The sequence below is a fragment of the Aspergillus udagawae genome (assembly GCF_001078395.1).
Source record: "Aspergillus udagawae IFM 46973 DNA, scaffold_4, whole genome shotgun sequence".
In the NCBI taxonomy this organism is placed as follows: Eukaryota; Fungi; Ascomycota; class Eurotiomycetes; order Eurotiales; family Aspergillaceae; genus Aspergillus; species Aspergillus udagawae.
This window is the reverse complement of record NW_025091267.1, coordinates 3,573,331-3,588,930: the sequence shown is the minus strand read 5'-3', so window position 1 is coordinate 3,588,930 and position 15,600 is coordinate 3,573,331. Positions and strand designations below refer to the sequence as shown.

General features: G+C 47.8%; 4 protein-coding genes across 4 annotated transcripts; 3 read left to right on the top strand and 1 right to left on the bottom strand.

Moving 5' to 3' along the window:
• Nucleotides 1-960: 960 nt before the first annotated feature.
• Aud_006621 (putative GPI anchored protein) lies at nt 961-1,631 on the top strand (the record flags this gene model as incomplete). The annotated part of the gene is made up of 2 exons (XM_043291520.1): nt 961-1,279; nt 1,348-1,631. The coding sequence occupies 2 exons, from the start codon at nt 961-963 to the stop codon at nt 1,629-1,631; spliced, it is 603 nt and encodes a 200-aa protein (XP_043147455.1).
• Nucleotides 1,632-7,946: 6,315 nt separating this feature from the next.
• Aud_006620 (putative R3H domain protein) lies at nt 7,947-9,931 on the top strand (the record flags this gene model as incomplete). Its single annotated transcript, XM_043291519.1, has 3 exons — nt 7,947-8,291; nt 8,357-8,900; nt 8,997-9,931. 3 exons carry the CDS (start codon nt 7,947-7,949, stop codon nt 9,929-9,931), a joined length of 1,824 nt encoding a protein of 607 aa, XP_043147454.1.
• Nucleotides 9,932-11,904: 1,973 nt separating this feature from the next.
• On the bottom strand, nt 11,905-12,737 carry htz1 (histone H2AZ; the record flags this gene model as incomplete). The annotated part of the gene is made up of 3 exons (XM_043291518.1): nt 11,905-12,152; nt 12,235-12,304; nt 12,639-12,737. The coding sequence occupies 3 exons, from the start codon at nt 12,735-12,737 to the stop codon at nt 11,905-11,907; spliced, it is 417 nt and encodes a 138-aa protein (XP_043147453.1).
• Nucleotides 12,738-13,666: 929 nt separating this feature from the next.
• Nucleotides 13,667-14,407, top strand: Aud_006618 (PHO88 family protein; the record flags this gene model as incomplete). The annotated part of the gene is made up of 3 exons (XM_043291517.1): nt 13,667-13,683; nt 13,800-13,960; nt 14,022-14,407. 3 exons carry the CDS (start codon nt 13,667-13,669, stop codon nt 14,405-14,407), a joined length of 564 nt encoding a protein of 187 aa, XP_043147452.1.
• Between the last annotated feature and the right edge of the window lie 1,193 nt (nt 14,408-15,600).

The window sequence follows — 15,600 nt, the reverse complement described above, 5'->3', positions numbered from 1 at the left end:
AGGAGCAGCACTGTAGAAGCCTATCCCATCATTGATTATTCTTAATCGGGATTCTCTCAATCCATCGCTGTGTCGTCCATGGTTTCTTCTAATGCAATAACTTATCTTTGAAACAGAACAGCGATCTTTGAATGGCATCATGGACTCAACACACTCCTCAGTCGCACCTCAGAACATCGAGTAATGATCCATTCCGCTGTTTAGTGATTGCAGGAATTAGTGATTGCAGGAGCCAAGACCGCTGAGTTGGAAGCATTTTCCAACTATGGTATCCATTGCAACGATCATCTCGACCGAAGACAGCACTGGATGTATTACGATGCTGGGATTTTGGATTCTGAGCTCTCAACTCATTACTCATAGCAGACGCAGCCACAATAATTGACCCACACCATACAACTTCTTTAGTTTCTCTGGGTCAATCACAACCTAGGTCATTGACTATCTCCAGGGTTCATCTGCAGTCATGAATGGCGGCAGTCCCCGCCTTACCCGTCTAGCAGCGATGAACGCATTCTTGGCTGGCATAAACCGGATCAATGGATTATCAGTATTCCAGGCAGCTGCTTTCCGATGCTAGAGAAGGTGGATATCCTGTGCCAATCTTCAGGCTCATTGCTCAGATATGATGCTGATGCTTGGCATATGAATCCTGGAGAGGCTTAGAAACGCGTTTGTTTTTTTCGCAGCTGACCGATGGAGCAGATCAACCACTTCACCTGTTCTATTTTGGATTTCTCGGCAGATCAGACCGCTGTGGGATATGGACTCTGGGCGATGATATCGTTGATTTTGGAGCCTGGCGATCAAGGAAGACACGAGCAGAGGTATGGACAGCATCAGTATTAAATGGCGCTGAAATCCGCTGGAGAGTCTATCTCCTCAAACACAAGAGATATACAAAATCCTACTTTCAGTCCCATCAGTCCAATCCTTTTCTACAACTCGAATCCAGCAACAATGCGCCCTTTGCAACTCCTCGCTCTTTCTGGCCTCATGCTCGCCAGCAACATTGCGCTCGCAGCCGAGCTCGACCGCGATGATGTCCCTAATCGCTGCTGGGACGTCTGCGGTCCAGTGGTGGGCATCGCCCAGCAGTGTGATAACACGCATCGCGATGAAGACAGGGCCGAAATGAAGTGCATCTGCGACTGGAACCAGGCACCTACTTTGGTCCCCCTCTGCGAAGCATGCATCGCTCAGTTCAGAAACGACACTCGCAATGACAATGGCCGTGGCAATGACCGTGACAATGACCGCGAGGAGATCCATGACAATGGTATGGGGATTATGCATGCCATGCGCCTTTCACAAACCATGAATAGAAACTGATACATATCTGTACAGATGCATACGATATCCTGACCTCCTGCTCCTTTTCCACTACTAGTTATAACGCGGCTGCTGCAACCTCTATCCTGAGCACTGCTACGGCTACTATCAGCGCAACTGCGACGAACAGTGCCGGCAGCTCAAATGGATCCGGCAGTAGTACTGGTAACTCGCAGCCCGGCAGCACCAGCACCGGCGGCAACGCTCAACCGACCAACAATGCAGCGGCTGGCTCTGCAGTCCCGAAAGCTGCGTCTGTGGCGGCCGTTGTGGGGTTGATCGGTCTTGCTTGGTTGTGAGGATCATCTAATGACCATCTCCGTGACGGAAACAAGCTAGGCAGGGGCATTTTGGGCCGAATTTCTGATGATCCACCTGGTTATTGATGAGATGATGCTTTTCATACCTGTTCTGATGATTCGAGTTGCGTGATTTTCCTCGCAGGTACCTGTCTACACCTTCAGTCTTCAGCATGCCGCTGTAGAGCCTTATATGGGAGCACTGATTCAAGTGACTTTATTCATACCGATTTTTGTGTCGCTCCTGAAGTCAAAGAAAGCACGATTTGCGAGTAGATATGTACATTTCGACTACGCTATAAACTGCAGTCATTTCAGCAAAATGTGCACATATCAGAGTATCTGTATGAACAGGGGTTCTTCAGGAACTTTGTTTCAAGAACACATAATTCATTTCGATAAGATATCTATCTACATCATTGCGCAGTGTTGCGGATTGTTGTGGAGCATCTCTGCTAACCCCTTACTTCGTCCACATCACATATGCATAGGAGTACATCTAAGCGGACTTTCTGACTGGCTCGACTTGGTTATCTGTTAAGTTTTGTAAAGTCCAGGGGTTTACCGTGTCAGGTTGCCCGCCATGGAAAGGTCTCATATAATTTCGACTAGATAGCAAGGCCGAATGGACGTAGTGACCTGATCTATTTCTGTTGGATTTTCCAGGTCACTGACTGAAATCGGCTTTCGTGGTCAACTCGAACAGGAATATATCATCAGAGGCACGATAGCCTCAGTAGATAGAACGAGCACACAATTACGGCTGCTCATATTCGAGGATCGTAAGAATGATTAACCGATTCCAGGGAAAATGTGAGAAAGTAATCAGCTTCTTGTTTATTGTATACTTCCCGAGATAATGCGGTAGGCTGACAAGTGAAAAGCTAGTCATAGATATATATATATATATGTGGTCTGCAAAGAGAACTGACGCTTGCTGGATATATATTGATATCCAGTTGCGAAGCGAAATGCATGAGCGAGGCTTAGAAGTAACCTGCATACTCGGTCTCTCTGGATTCGAGAGTGCCCACTACTCCATTGGCCGAGTGGTATCATTCTACAATCTAATGCTTCAGACCCGACTCATATGCAATAATGCAAGGGCTGGTTCTAGTCTACCCCAAGAAGCACAGCGAATGTCAATCCTCATAGGTCACATTACATCTGGTTGCTGCTGATATCAATGCCTGCGATTATGATGCAGATACATGATTTGATATCATAATGTCCATGTTGGTTCAAGTACTTATGATAGGATATAGGTATATATATTCATGTCGTACCACTGTACTTGGTTTGCAGATCAGAGAGCATCCAGCTCTGACATCCATCAAACAAGCACGAAAAGCCCAAAAGAGCGAGCACAGCCAAAAAAAAAGAGCTTGTGCAACCACCGTCAGCTGCCACCCTGTCCTGTCGTTTACATGTCTGTTCCTGTGGTCTATCGTTCCTCTTTATGATAAGTTAGAGAGGCACCTTGTGGCGTTCTACTAGCTATCCGGTGGCGAGCAGGGATGATGCAGGCTGCCTAAGGTACCCTGCTCATGCGCGCGTCTGCATCAATGATTGCACAATCCCAGTCGAATCAATAATCGATCAGCAATAGTGCTACAGTAGACAATCTAAATTGACATCACGCAGCGACGACATGTTTGGTAAGCGGACTGGACATTATACGTGCAGCAGCTCATGATGATCATGTCCTCTCCTCCGTCAGCTCCTAGTCCCCAGTGGCAGTGGCAGTGCCAGTTGGTACAAGTCGAAGTGCGAGATGACCAGTTTCCATGCTTGCTTTTTTGACATTGACCATGCGATTGCCGGCGATAACTCGAACCTCAGTTCTTGATCAGCAGTGATGGTTGGACAGCACCAGGAAGAAGTCTGGCTACTCTCTACATTTATGCAGAGCAATAAGCATCAGTTTCTTGATGATTTGACGACATTCTATGCAAGATGAACGACAGCAGCGTGTACCCATCTGACGCTTCTCACTGGACCTCGGAGGATAGACAACACTTGCCGTAAAGTGATTAGCATCGAGACGAGCCCATACTCCATAGTCATGCCCCGTTTAGGGGGATGGTGTATGATGAGATTTGTCATAACCTCGCCACGGCCGAGTGGATCATGCGGTTTTGTTGCCATGTATGGCAGGATGACACCGTATTATAATGTCACTGTAGACACAAGTGACAATACTAATGAGAAATCCTTGGCCCTCATTTCACAGGCTGATGGATTTTTAGCATTGGTGCTGAGCGTGACGAAATTAGAGCAACGCAAGTTTGCACTCGTACACTCCTGCGTATGTCTTTCAGTCATGTTGGATTTCGAGTATTCCGAATCTGTTATAGGCGGATTTAGGATTATGGAGGGCCGCTGAGGCCTGTGGCTCACTGCCATCACCTGGTAAAGTTACTATACTTGGTCTGGTGGCTTGATTAATTAATACAGTAAATTGGCCATTCCTTTTCTCCAGCTGCGAACAGACTAAGAATATTCTACGATACGCTTGGAGAGTCCGTTGCCGGGATCATCGAAGGCAGTCCCTCCGGAAGCCACACCGCGGGACTAACTAGAGCACTACCTAACGTTTAGTGGTGAATGGTGAGGCGGGACTGCTGGGGCGAGTAGCGGAATTGGCCACAGCATCGGGAGTCTGGCTGTGGTAGCCTGTAAGCTGCAAGGCATGCTTGCTATCTCCTACATATTAGTAGGTTTATGGTGAAGTTAGCTGCCTACATTCTGTGAAGAGCTTCTGTGGGACTGAATTCTACCTTACTCTGTTAAAAATGGTGAATAAGCTCTTCAAATGAAGTCGAACATTAAATCTTTCATAGCGAAGCTGTTGACCAGATTTGAAAGGCCCCAGTTTTCATTGAACATCTCCAGGCCATGGTTCTGGTCGCACTCTAGCGTTCTTCTAGCCTGTGGTCTAAGGAGTGAATCCCTTCCCATAGCTAGAAATTGGCGACTGAGAGCGGATCCCTCCCAAAGGTCATTTCTCTTCGCATATTTTGAATGGAGCTGATGGCATTTCCTTGACATCATTCGTCGAAAAGGTGATGGATCATTCCTGGATCTTCTCCTCCATGGAGAATTGCGAAGTTAGAATAGGGGTTACGGGGACGGAAGATGTACTCCGGACGGGGCCCATTCCAGGTACTATTGATATTTGACACAGACGGTCAACGGGGAGCCATGAGGGAAATTGTTCGAGAAGCCTTGTGCCTCAGATAAATGACCGTTTGATTTGAGTGTTCCTCGGGAGAATTTCTTTTGAAATTTTGCATTGTTCAAGTTGACGAGCGTTTTCTTTGTTTTCACAACGCCGGGTGCAGTAGTGTTCGCCCGCCGTCAGAAGGAGCTCAGGGGCTTAAAGCTCGGTGCAACGGGATCACGATACTTGCTCTGTTAGACATAGGCCATGTTGCCAATCGACTACTTTTCATAGCTCTGTCTATCAGGCAGCTATTGGTCTTGATCATCCGCTTACAGTCAACCCAAATCGAGCAAAGTAGCAAGAGCTCGTGTGGGTGTCTGCTTGCGTTGATCAACTTGGGCCAACTAACTCGCCCAGGAGAAGCATCCCTTGGCAGTAGTCTATATTAGACAGGCCCTCTCAACCCACAGTGGCGGATCCTACGTAGAATCTAGCTTAGACTCTAAACGTGCATTGGTATCAGAGTCCCAGGCACCAGCTCAGGGGAGAAACTGTCACTCGGGAGCTAGAAACGCCAATCACTGTGGAAATCGAAAGCCCCAAAAGAAATACGTACTTCTGGTATTGCCAGGGAAGTAATCAGTTTCAGTCTCAAAATGATGGTCCGCCGTCCATAATACTTATTTCATGAAAGTAACAAGACGGTTAAGTGGCCGAAAAAGCTCCGATTAGGGGGTAAGGGGAGCACAAGGTTGCAGGCAAGTCAGAGCGTCCCGACTGCCAAAGTTCATTTCCTGCCCCGTGCTGTTGGAGGGGAGTCTCACGAAGGAGGCGGGGTGTCGTGGAAGGACAAAAGAGACACTCCTTTGGCTGATTTGTGACTGGTATCTATACAGGGGGAAAGGAAGGCTCACCAAGACATCGTTCAGGAATGGATTCTCAGAATGGCCACCATTCTGGAAGAGAGAAATTCAGGTCGGATCACTGCCCAGCAGACTAGACCATTACATGATTAGACTGATTGCATGTACTATGCAGTCAACTACACTCCTCGTGTATAGTATTAATAGATAGAGTGGGACATTCTAAGAGCGTGTTAATAATAATGGAAGAGAAGGAGCTCCAAGACACAAGAGGGTCCAGGGGCAAAGGAGGGACGGAGCGTAAGGAAAAATCAATAATACCAAGGCAGATAGACCAGTTTAGACTCCTACTTGGCTCGAAAGTCGTCCAAATCAGTACGGGAATATAAAGAACATCTGCTGCCGAATGCTAAGGCACCTGTCTTAATACCTACATGATCTGAATATCTATAAGTACAGCGTTCTTGTTCTTCTCTTCTGGTTGGCCATAATTCAATGTTGCTTTTTTCTTCCTCATCTTATTGATTCTGTTATAGACCCCGAGTCTCAATCTGAAGACCTCCTAATTGGAGTCATACTTATAGTTTGTTGAACCATTTACCCTCTTGCCCTCTGCTTTTCCTCTGTTGCATGCCGGCACGTCAAAAAGTAGGATCAAGCATCAAGCAGGACACAGGAGTCAAGAGCATTGCTGCGAGCCTGCAAGTGGATTTGTATCAGGATCAGATACCGATTTCTGTCAGGTTAAACAAACCCAAATCATCCACTACTGCGCGTCTCTTGATCGTCCCGTCGTCGTTCCGTCCCCCGTCAGCATCAGCCCGTCAACACTGACGCTCATACTCATCAACAAGCTTGCATTGCTTTTGTCGAATCCAATAAAGCGTTATTTACCAGAGAGCACCGAAATATTCAAACTAGAGCAGTCGGTTCTGTTGCCCAGCTGGACTCCTGCGCCCGCTCTATAATACAACCACTCCGAGAGTTTGTCTTTCACTCGACTTTCATTACCTGACACCAAGTTCGACGGTAATCCGTACCAGAGAATATTTCGTCAACGTTTGTGCGTCGCCGCCGGTATCATACCGATCGCAGACCTGAAGTCACAGTTGGGATTGTTGGGCTTGTGGTTGAAACTGCAGCTTCTTCGCAACTGATAAGCATCACAAATCGCCCTAATCTATTGAATCTAGCCTACCCAGACTAGCAGCTGCATCCAACCCTTGGCGGTTTGATTTCGTGGAAGTGGATTCGTTGATCTCCGGGTCCTCTACTACTCACCTTAGTCTCGTACTACGGAATACCTCACTTTTTTAGTTGCTCCTCGTTGAGTCGTTCTTGACTTCTGAGTGAACGGTACGCCGGCTGCCGGATTTCCTGGTGGGTGACTTTTCTTCTTCCTCTCGACCAATTACACCTGGCCATTCTTACCATACCATTACCACATATTACACTCTGGGGCTGAGGTTGGTGGCTTATGACCTAGGTACTTTAGGCTGTGACGGTGGTCAAGATACCTACGTTCCTGACCGTAAAGTACTTGATCGTAACCTATCTTTCTGCCTCAGGTGTCTGAATTCACCCCCCTCAAGTCCCTCACTGTGGCTGTCTCTCTCCCTCTTCTCACTCACTCTTCCCCCCTCACCACCACCATCACAACCACATCCGCAACCAGTCTCAAGCTTCGCGAAGGTGGTCTGTGTTCCGGGTAGTGGCGATTCATCTTCCCCTTCTCTCTTGTCATTTCGTCTCATCTTCCGTTTCCCGACGACCTCCGTTGAGACCGTCGCTTCTTTGCTTCGGTTTATTCGCGGAGGACGAGGAAGGATACGACAGACCCAGGAAAACCAACACCTGGTGGCCCCTGGTCTTTAATGATATCAAGCGTGACGACTGATTATTTCCATTCTTAGTGAGAGCGATTTATCTAGAGAATCCTTTCTTGTTTCTCTTTTCTTTTTCGTCGCTTGTGTTGTATCGCAGATACACCCCGTCTTTATTTTTCTCATTTTCTTTTCCTCAAATCAGAGACCATCAACCCGCCTTCGCTGGTGGAAACTTTTTCTATCGCTTTCCCCAGAGCCAAAGTCAACCCCCTCTCGACCAGGTCGTCTGCTATTATTTTTCGCCAAACCATTTTATTCCCAGTTCACGACGCCTGCGCCGGGTAGCTCCTATGTTTTGAGCACTGTCGTTTAGGCTCATCGGGTTTGTTGTGTGGTGGGTATTCCAGTGCCCACATTCCACGGTTGGTCGCTAGTTGGGAATTCTCGTTTCTCGGCCGCCATGAGTTATCAACAATCACAGGAGATGTATCACGACAATTCTTCTGCGCGTTCCCCTGGCTCTCAGCGTCACCAGCAGCCTCTCCACCGTCAGCCCTCGCGACAATTCGATGCATACGGCCCAATGCCTGTCAATCTGTACGATGATTCAATGGCTCGCTACGACACCGGCCGTCTCGAGCGCTTGAATCCGTCATTGCACAATACCTCTTATGCTTATGACCTCCCAGGTTCTCAGACTTGGAATCCAAATGGGTTTGCCAACGCCCAGACTCTGGGAGCCATCCGTTCGGCCTCGGCCAGTCTGAAGCCCACCTCGCGCACTGGTCGGGCGGGTTTGCCTACGGTATGTGGTGACTTCAAATTTCCTAAACTATTATCTTTGTCTGTTATGCTAACTCAAGAATACAGACATGGCTTGATCAGCAGCCTGGTATGCCCGGTCCTTTTTCGAATCTCGGACCCGGACCCCTTCAAAGTGGTGCGGTGCGTTCCGAAGCCGCAGTTCCCTCGGAGGGAGATGACGAGTTGATTCCGACCGCGATCGTTATCAAGAACATCCCTTTTGCTGTCAAGAAGGAGCAGTTGGTGCAATTGATGACTGAGCTGAACCTCCCGCTTCCTTACGCGTTCAACTATCACTTTGACAATGGCGTGTTCCGGGGTTTGGCCTTCGCCAATTTCACCTCTGCTGAGGAAACCGCCACCGTTATCGAGGTTCTTAACCACTTCGAGCTCCAAGGTCGGAAGTTGCGGGTGGAGTACAAGAAGATGCTCCCTCTCCAGGAGCGCGAGCGCATCGAGCGGGAGAAGCGTGAACGTCGCGGTCAGCTGGAGGAACAGCACAGGCCCATGGCTGCCTCGCAGCTTCAGACTCAGAGTTCCATGTCTTCCCTCACGTCCCACATTCCTGCGACGTCTCCTTCTCCCGTTTCGCAGCGTGGCCAAAAGCTGGGTAAGTCAGAGCGAGCCATTCTACGCTCCGAAATCTGTTTTGACAGTTCCAACGCTTCCGTTGCGTTCGATTATGCTAATTTCACTTTCATTGCAGAGGTTGATTTGAATGACAGCACAACGCTCTCTTATTACTCTCAGCTCCTTCTTTTCAAGGAAGATCCCAGCCGCGATTCCGTGCTCTTCCCGTCTACTCTCAGCCCTATCCAGCGCCGGACGGTCCACACTCTTGCACACAACATGGGTCTTGGTCATGCTTCTCGTGGTACTGGCGAACAGCGACAGGTGCAGGTTTTCAAAGTCGCTCCCGGTACTAACGTCAGTCCGCCTCTAACCTCCATCCCGACTGCTGTTCAGCCAGCCGATACCGCTCGTCGTGGATTGAATCGCGCAGCTACCATTGACTTCAGCGAGGCCAGGAACGAGGGAGGGCCTGGTCATTTTAACAATCTTCGTGGACAGACGTCCGGCTTCCTCGGCGTTCTTGATTCGCCTGGAAACTACGGAAATACCCAGAATCTCCGCGCGGCCAAGTCGTTTGCCGATCTCCGCTCGTATACTCCTTCTCCCGTGCCTTCTTCCGCGAGCTTCCCGGCAGCCTTGCAATCCAATGGCACACGTTTACAGCATTACGAGGCTGTGACCAGCGGCGCGTCGAACACCCCCACCTTGACTTCAGCCCCGTCTGGCTCCTCCCTTGGCGTGCAACGGGACGACAATCTTTTGGTGAACAGTCTGAGCAGCCTGTCCCTTGGTACTGGAATCGGAGGGCCGAATGCGAGCCCCAGGAGATTGAGGGGTATGTTCTCTTGGGATCAGCAGGAAAGTCAGCCTTCCAGCGCTGGTCCCATTGGTAGTAACCGATCCATCGGACTTGGATTTGACGGTCAGTCACAGGAGCGCATGCCCATTAGGCAGCCTAGAGGCCCAATGCCTGAGAAAGGCTCGGGATTCCGCCGATCGAACGGACACCAATCGCGTGGAAGTGATGAATTGCGCACCAATTCTGGAGTGGAGATTATTGTGGAGTAAGATGCTGGACAAAAAAAAAGCCCATGATCGATGAGAGACGAAGACAACGGAACTTGTTTAGATTGCTTTGCCGCGAGACGAATACGACTCTTATATCACGAGGCCTAATCCAGATGTGCGATTACTGGCTTACGATTCGATGAGGGATGACGCGATGACACTCCAAGAGAATCAAAAGAAAACTTTTTCTCTGATCTAGTCAAGTTTTAGACATTATTTTGGGGCAGCCCATCAGGCACACTGTTTGGACGGACTCGGTACTTTTTTTTCCTCTTTTCTTCTCAGAACACCATTGCAAAAAGAAAGCTCTGAACTTCTGAGACGCGGGCGCCTTGCATGCGAGAAAAACATTCTTCTCTTTTCATTTCTGTGTCATTTGTTCCGATCTTGCGTTTGCGGCGGAAAGCACAATAAAAATTCTGTTTTAACTGGAGGGAGGTCTACGACGAACGACATTAAGAAATATCTCATCATGTCTTTGACTGACACCAAAAGAGGTGGCATACCAGCATTCGCATATTGTTGCTTCTGTATACGGGCGATTTGCATTGTTTAATGTTGATTTCTCGATTTTATTTTCTTCTCTGTTTCTTGTTTTAATCTTCAGCACTATTCTTCTCTAATTCATTCTGGATTCGAGCTGTTTTGAGCGGTACTGGACGGATATGTTTTATCATATCACGTCTCCCCTTCCTCCGCCTGCATATGTGGCTGGTTCATGGCCTTGCATGCCGATGACAACGGACCAAGGCCATATTCAATCGGACATTTGCGCAGCATTTTCGAGTTAACATGTCCAATCGCTGTCGTCGAACCGAGCAATTCTCCTTGCGTTGTGCCGGAGCGCTGGCAAACGAGGAAGAAAAAAAAAAAAAGGGAATAAAGCTCGTCTTGACCGTCTGCTCGAGAGCACTTAACTCAATGGTTTCCATACGGATTTAGTCAACCGGTGGCTTTCTGCATCATCTACACTCTGGCGGCTCTTTTTCGAGGTTTGGCCCTCCTGCGTCTTCTGTTCCCTTTCCACTTGGTTCCTGAAACCAATTTTTCAGTTATCATCTTTGTCAAGTTCTCCAATCAATGTATGTGTTATTTAGTAAACCCCTTTATTTTCTACTTTGATAGTTATTATACTGAGTAGCGGCCGGTGTCATGAGTAGCATAAGAGTAACATCCAGCAGTGGACTAGCAAGGCTAGAATTGCATTAGGGATGTATCAAGCATAATCCGCACTACGTACAACCTATGGCATCCCTTGCGACAATCCATTTTTTGTCCACAGAAGTATACATGGCTGAAACAGCATCATTTCATTCAATTTGTTGGATATATGCGTCGTTAACAAGTTACAAAATTTCCGCGCTTGAAAGATATCAAGGTAAGCCATTGCATTTCTTGTACCCAGATGGAGGAACTGAGATACTGTTCTATAGGTATACATTAGATTGTGACTAAAGCATGAGACCTACTGATACAATTTCATCAAAATGGACTAAGGATAAATATAACAAATAGGTAAAATAATGAAAATCACAACACCGTTGATCAATTTAAAAGAGAAAGTAAAGAAAAACAGGCATTTTAGAAAGACGTTTCCACTACCGAGATATCCCCATAATTCCCATTACAGCGCCCAGGCAAGTCACGCAAACGGTATAAACTGACCAGGAAGATGGAAGAACCGATTCAAAAAAAAAAAAAAAAGACAGAAAAAGAGATGAGGAAAGAGGTACGCGAGGCGGCAAGGAATGGAGTAGAACAATCCCAGGTGCAGTGTGGTGGAGGGGCGGACGGACGATGGAGGATGCGCCTGACGTTATTGCCGCAAGGATTATCGCTCGAGCATGACTGTTTTCAGGCACGGCCTCGTGAAGCGAGAAAAAGAAATGCTGTAGCCGGGCTCATGAGCAGAACCTCTTTATTCATCAAGATCAAACGCCGTATTCGTGGGGTATTTGCCGTTTTGTTCGTTTTTAAGCCTCGGACTTGTTCTTCTTCTTCTGCTCCACCTTGAGTAGCAGCGCACGGTTGATACGTGGCAGGACACCACCGAAAGCGATGGTGGCGCGGATCAAAGTATCCAACTCCTCGTCACCACGGATGGCGAGCTGTAGGTGGCGGGGCGTGATACGCTTTACTTTCAGATCCTTGGCGGCGTTACCAGCAAGTTCGAGGACTTCCGCAGTCAGGTATTCCAGAACAGCCGTGACATAGACCGCAGCTAAAATATGTGTGTCAGTGAATCATGACTAGAAAACACGTCGACGGGGCAGATGAGGGAGTCGTGAGAAAGGTAATCATACCTTTAGCGCCAACTCGCATCTTATTTTGCGTGTTGTTCTTCAAGAAACGCTTGACACGACCACAAGGGAACTAAACCAGGACTCATATTAGCTCCAAGTGTCCAAGCGAATCCTCAAACGAGGTCGCGGATTGAAGACAAGAAAATATTGATGATCTCCATTGATGACCTCCATGGCAATAAAGTCTCGCAATATGTTGCGTCCTCTACGATTTTCACATTCGCGATCCGATGAAACTCTTGACAGGCAAAGAAGTTCCTCAACATCGGACGTGAAGACGCGTTCTTCCAATGGAATTTTCCGCAACTTCGAATTCATCACAAAAAGTCGTTGCCAGAGACATCAGAAGGCATGAAACAATATTGTTTCTGTGCATAGTACTAAGGAGCAAACGATATACTGACCTGCAAACCCGCCTTTGCGCTGTGAGACTTCTGGGTTTTCCCCGCAGCATCCTTCGCACCAGCCTTTCCGCCAACAGACTTTCCCTTTCCGCCGGGCATATCGAAAATTGTCGAGATTCGGAGTCGCAGAGATAAAAATGACGCGTTGAGCAAGATTCAAATGAGTTGGCCAACGGTGGTGGATGTTGTGATGGTTCAAAGTCCTCAGATACGCGCGTTGTTGATGGATGAAGGAGTCAGAAATGTCAAAGCCATCCTGGTCGCTAAAGGCGTTGATCGGGGAGGGGCGCTAATCCCGATTAGGAACAATGCTCAGCTTCGACTTGGATGCTTCGAAAAGGAAGCTGAGAAGGCATACTGAGCGAGTCACAACGCCAGGTAAGCTTCAACTCGGTTAAAATAAGATGAGCAAATGTAGCTTGTCTGTACTTTAGTCAGTAAAGATTGATTAGCAGAATAAGCATGGCCCATCTATGATGGTGCTGGGACTTCGCGGCATGGCTGAAGCCAACCCCTCAGGTATGGTACGGCTTTCAGCCATGTTTCTTCGTCGTTAATGTTCATCCGACATTGAATATGTCTCAACCCATGTTGTTACTTAAGAAGATTAACATCTCAGACGTTGTAGTCGAGCAAATGCTCATGTCAAGCAACTGAGCAAGCCTGATGACGATAATTGACGCTGCAGTGTGTTGCAGTTGTTGGGGCGCACATTACATAACCTAAGCAGGTGACTTTGATGCCTTAGACCAAACTCTGCCTGAGGACGCAGCAGATTGACAAACAAACAATATCTCGTTATCAGGCCAATCGAAAGATAAGCCTCACGTGCCACGTTTTGGCACTACGGAGAAGGGATTTCTTCACGTGATCTCACGCCATCTGGACAGCTGTTCGACTTTCTGGGGCTCCAGATTTGCGCTTTGTCAGAAAGTTCTGCCTGCACGCGCCTCCCTCCTCGACGCTTCAGTTTCAGTTTCAGTCCTGCCAGTATTTGGTCTTTATCGTCAAAGGACCTTGTCGTCAAAATGGTGAATCCTCAAGTGTGAGTCGTCTCCGCGCATTTCTTCTTTGCTTCTCTTTGACATAGAGTGCCTTTTTCCATAATTATTTTCCTTTGGCAGAGGTCGAATAAGACTGACCATGGCTTTATCTCTGCAGAACTAACCTGGCCATCATCCTTGTGATGATGCAGCTGGCGAAGAAGGTTCCTTTTGACAACCCGGATGTCCTCTTCCTTGTCCGTTGCATATACCTCGCGTCCAATGTGATCATTCTTGGACTTTACATGTATACGCAATCCAAGATCAATCAGAAGAAGGGTACGCACTTGTCCGCAGTTGCACCGGGGAGTTATGGTGGAAGCTAATTGAATTATTACAGATATGACTACTCTGAAGTACGTCGAGCCTGCCCCCATGGGCAGTGGCGAGGAGCCTCGCCCCGTGACTACCACCAACATGGATTACGACAAGGGACAACTGCGCCAATTGATGAAGTCGCAGCTCATGGGAGTGGGTATGATGGGTGTCATGCACCTGTACTTTAAGTACACCAACCCCCTCCTGATTCAGTCGATCATCCCTCTGAAGAGCGCATTGGAGTCGAATCTCGTTAAGATCCATGTTTTCGGGAAGCCCGCCACTGGAGATCTTCAGCGTCCTTTCAAGGCCGCCAACAGTTTCCTGAGCCAGGGCCAGGTCAAGAGCGACAAGGCCTCCGTCGAGAACGCCGAGAAGAACTGGCGTGGCGGTGTCAAGGAGGAGTAAGCTGCTGGATCAATTAGTCTTATGTGACAGTTGTGGGCAAGAAATTCTTTCTTCACTTGTAATTATAGAGGCGACTTCAATGCAGACTCTGGGAGGCGATCTAGATTGCAATCAGGTTGCTAGACCAGGTCATGGTTAACGGCAGCGTGGTAGTCGCAATCTATCACATTGTATTGATAATGCCACTGGTTTCTTGACCGCTTCATGAAAATCAGCTTATGTACGAGGGTTCATCCGGCGACTTGTCCCCTTTGACGTAGGCTGTTAGATTAGCTGCTTTGATATCTAAACGTCGGTGTTCGTAGGCGGCGAGCATCGATGAAAAGATGTCTCATAGGCTCCGGTTATTTGAAGCAGATGCGTAGCAAACGGGTGATTCAGTGATGAGAACATAACAAGTCGTCTTCGCGGTTGGCTTTAATCTCCTAAAAATCTGTAACAAGGAGTAGATCCTTGAATTTTCATTGGAAGGATAGAACGAACTCGATTATACTCGACGGAATTATTAAATTTGATATCAACTGCACAATTCGTTTGACAGAAGACTACATCTAATAAGTTTGAGACTATTTGTGCATCCAGAAAATGTCATGCAATGCCTGCAGGTGTCTCAAATCTCAATTGGGTGAGGAAAATCAAAGGATATCCATAAGGCACAATCCTTTTTATTGACATGTTCCAATTGTCCGCCGGCTAAAGGCAGAGATTTCAAATCCTGAGGAGACAAAAGGGGCAAAACAAAAAGAAATGGAGATAAGGAAAAAAAAAAGAATGTAGCACATGATACTTTACTTGCAGCCGGTGAGAATTTCTGGAGTACGGAGAAGCCCTTCAAGCCCTCTCAAGCTTCGGTGAGAGACTGCAGTGATGGAGGTAAGCTAAGGTATGATTAAGAGCTCCGCACATTCTAGAAGTCCTTAATAGGAGGTTTTGGATTAACATTGTTCCGATGAAGGAGTTATGGTCCCAAAGCGGAAAAGCCGGACAGCCCCTCTTCCAGAGCGTCTCTTGGTGGGCTGTTTTTAAGTCGTTCCGTTTCTGTTACATCATCCAGAGAGGTTGCCCACCTCATGGATAGAGGCACTGCGGCTATCCTTTCACCATCCGAAGCGAGTATAAGCGGGTGCCAATGCAACGAGAATTTCTGTATCATAATAACCTAGGTATTCCGTAACCTAACATCAGTCTTTCCG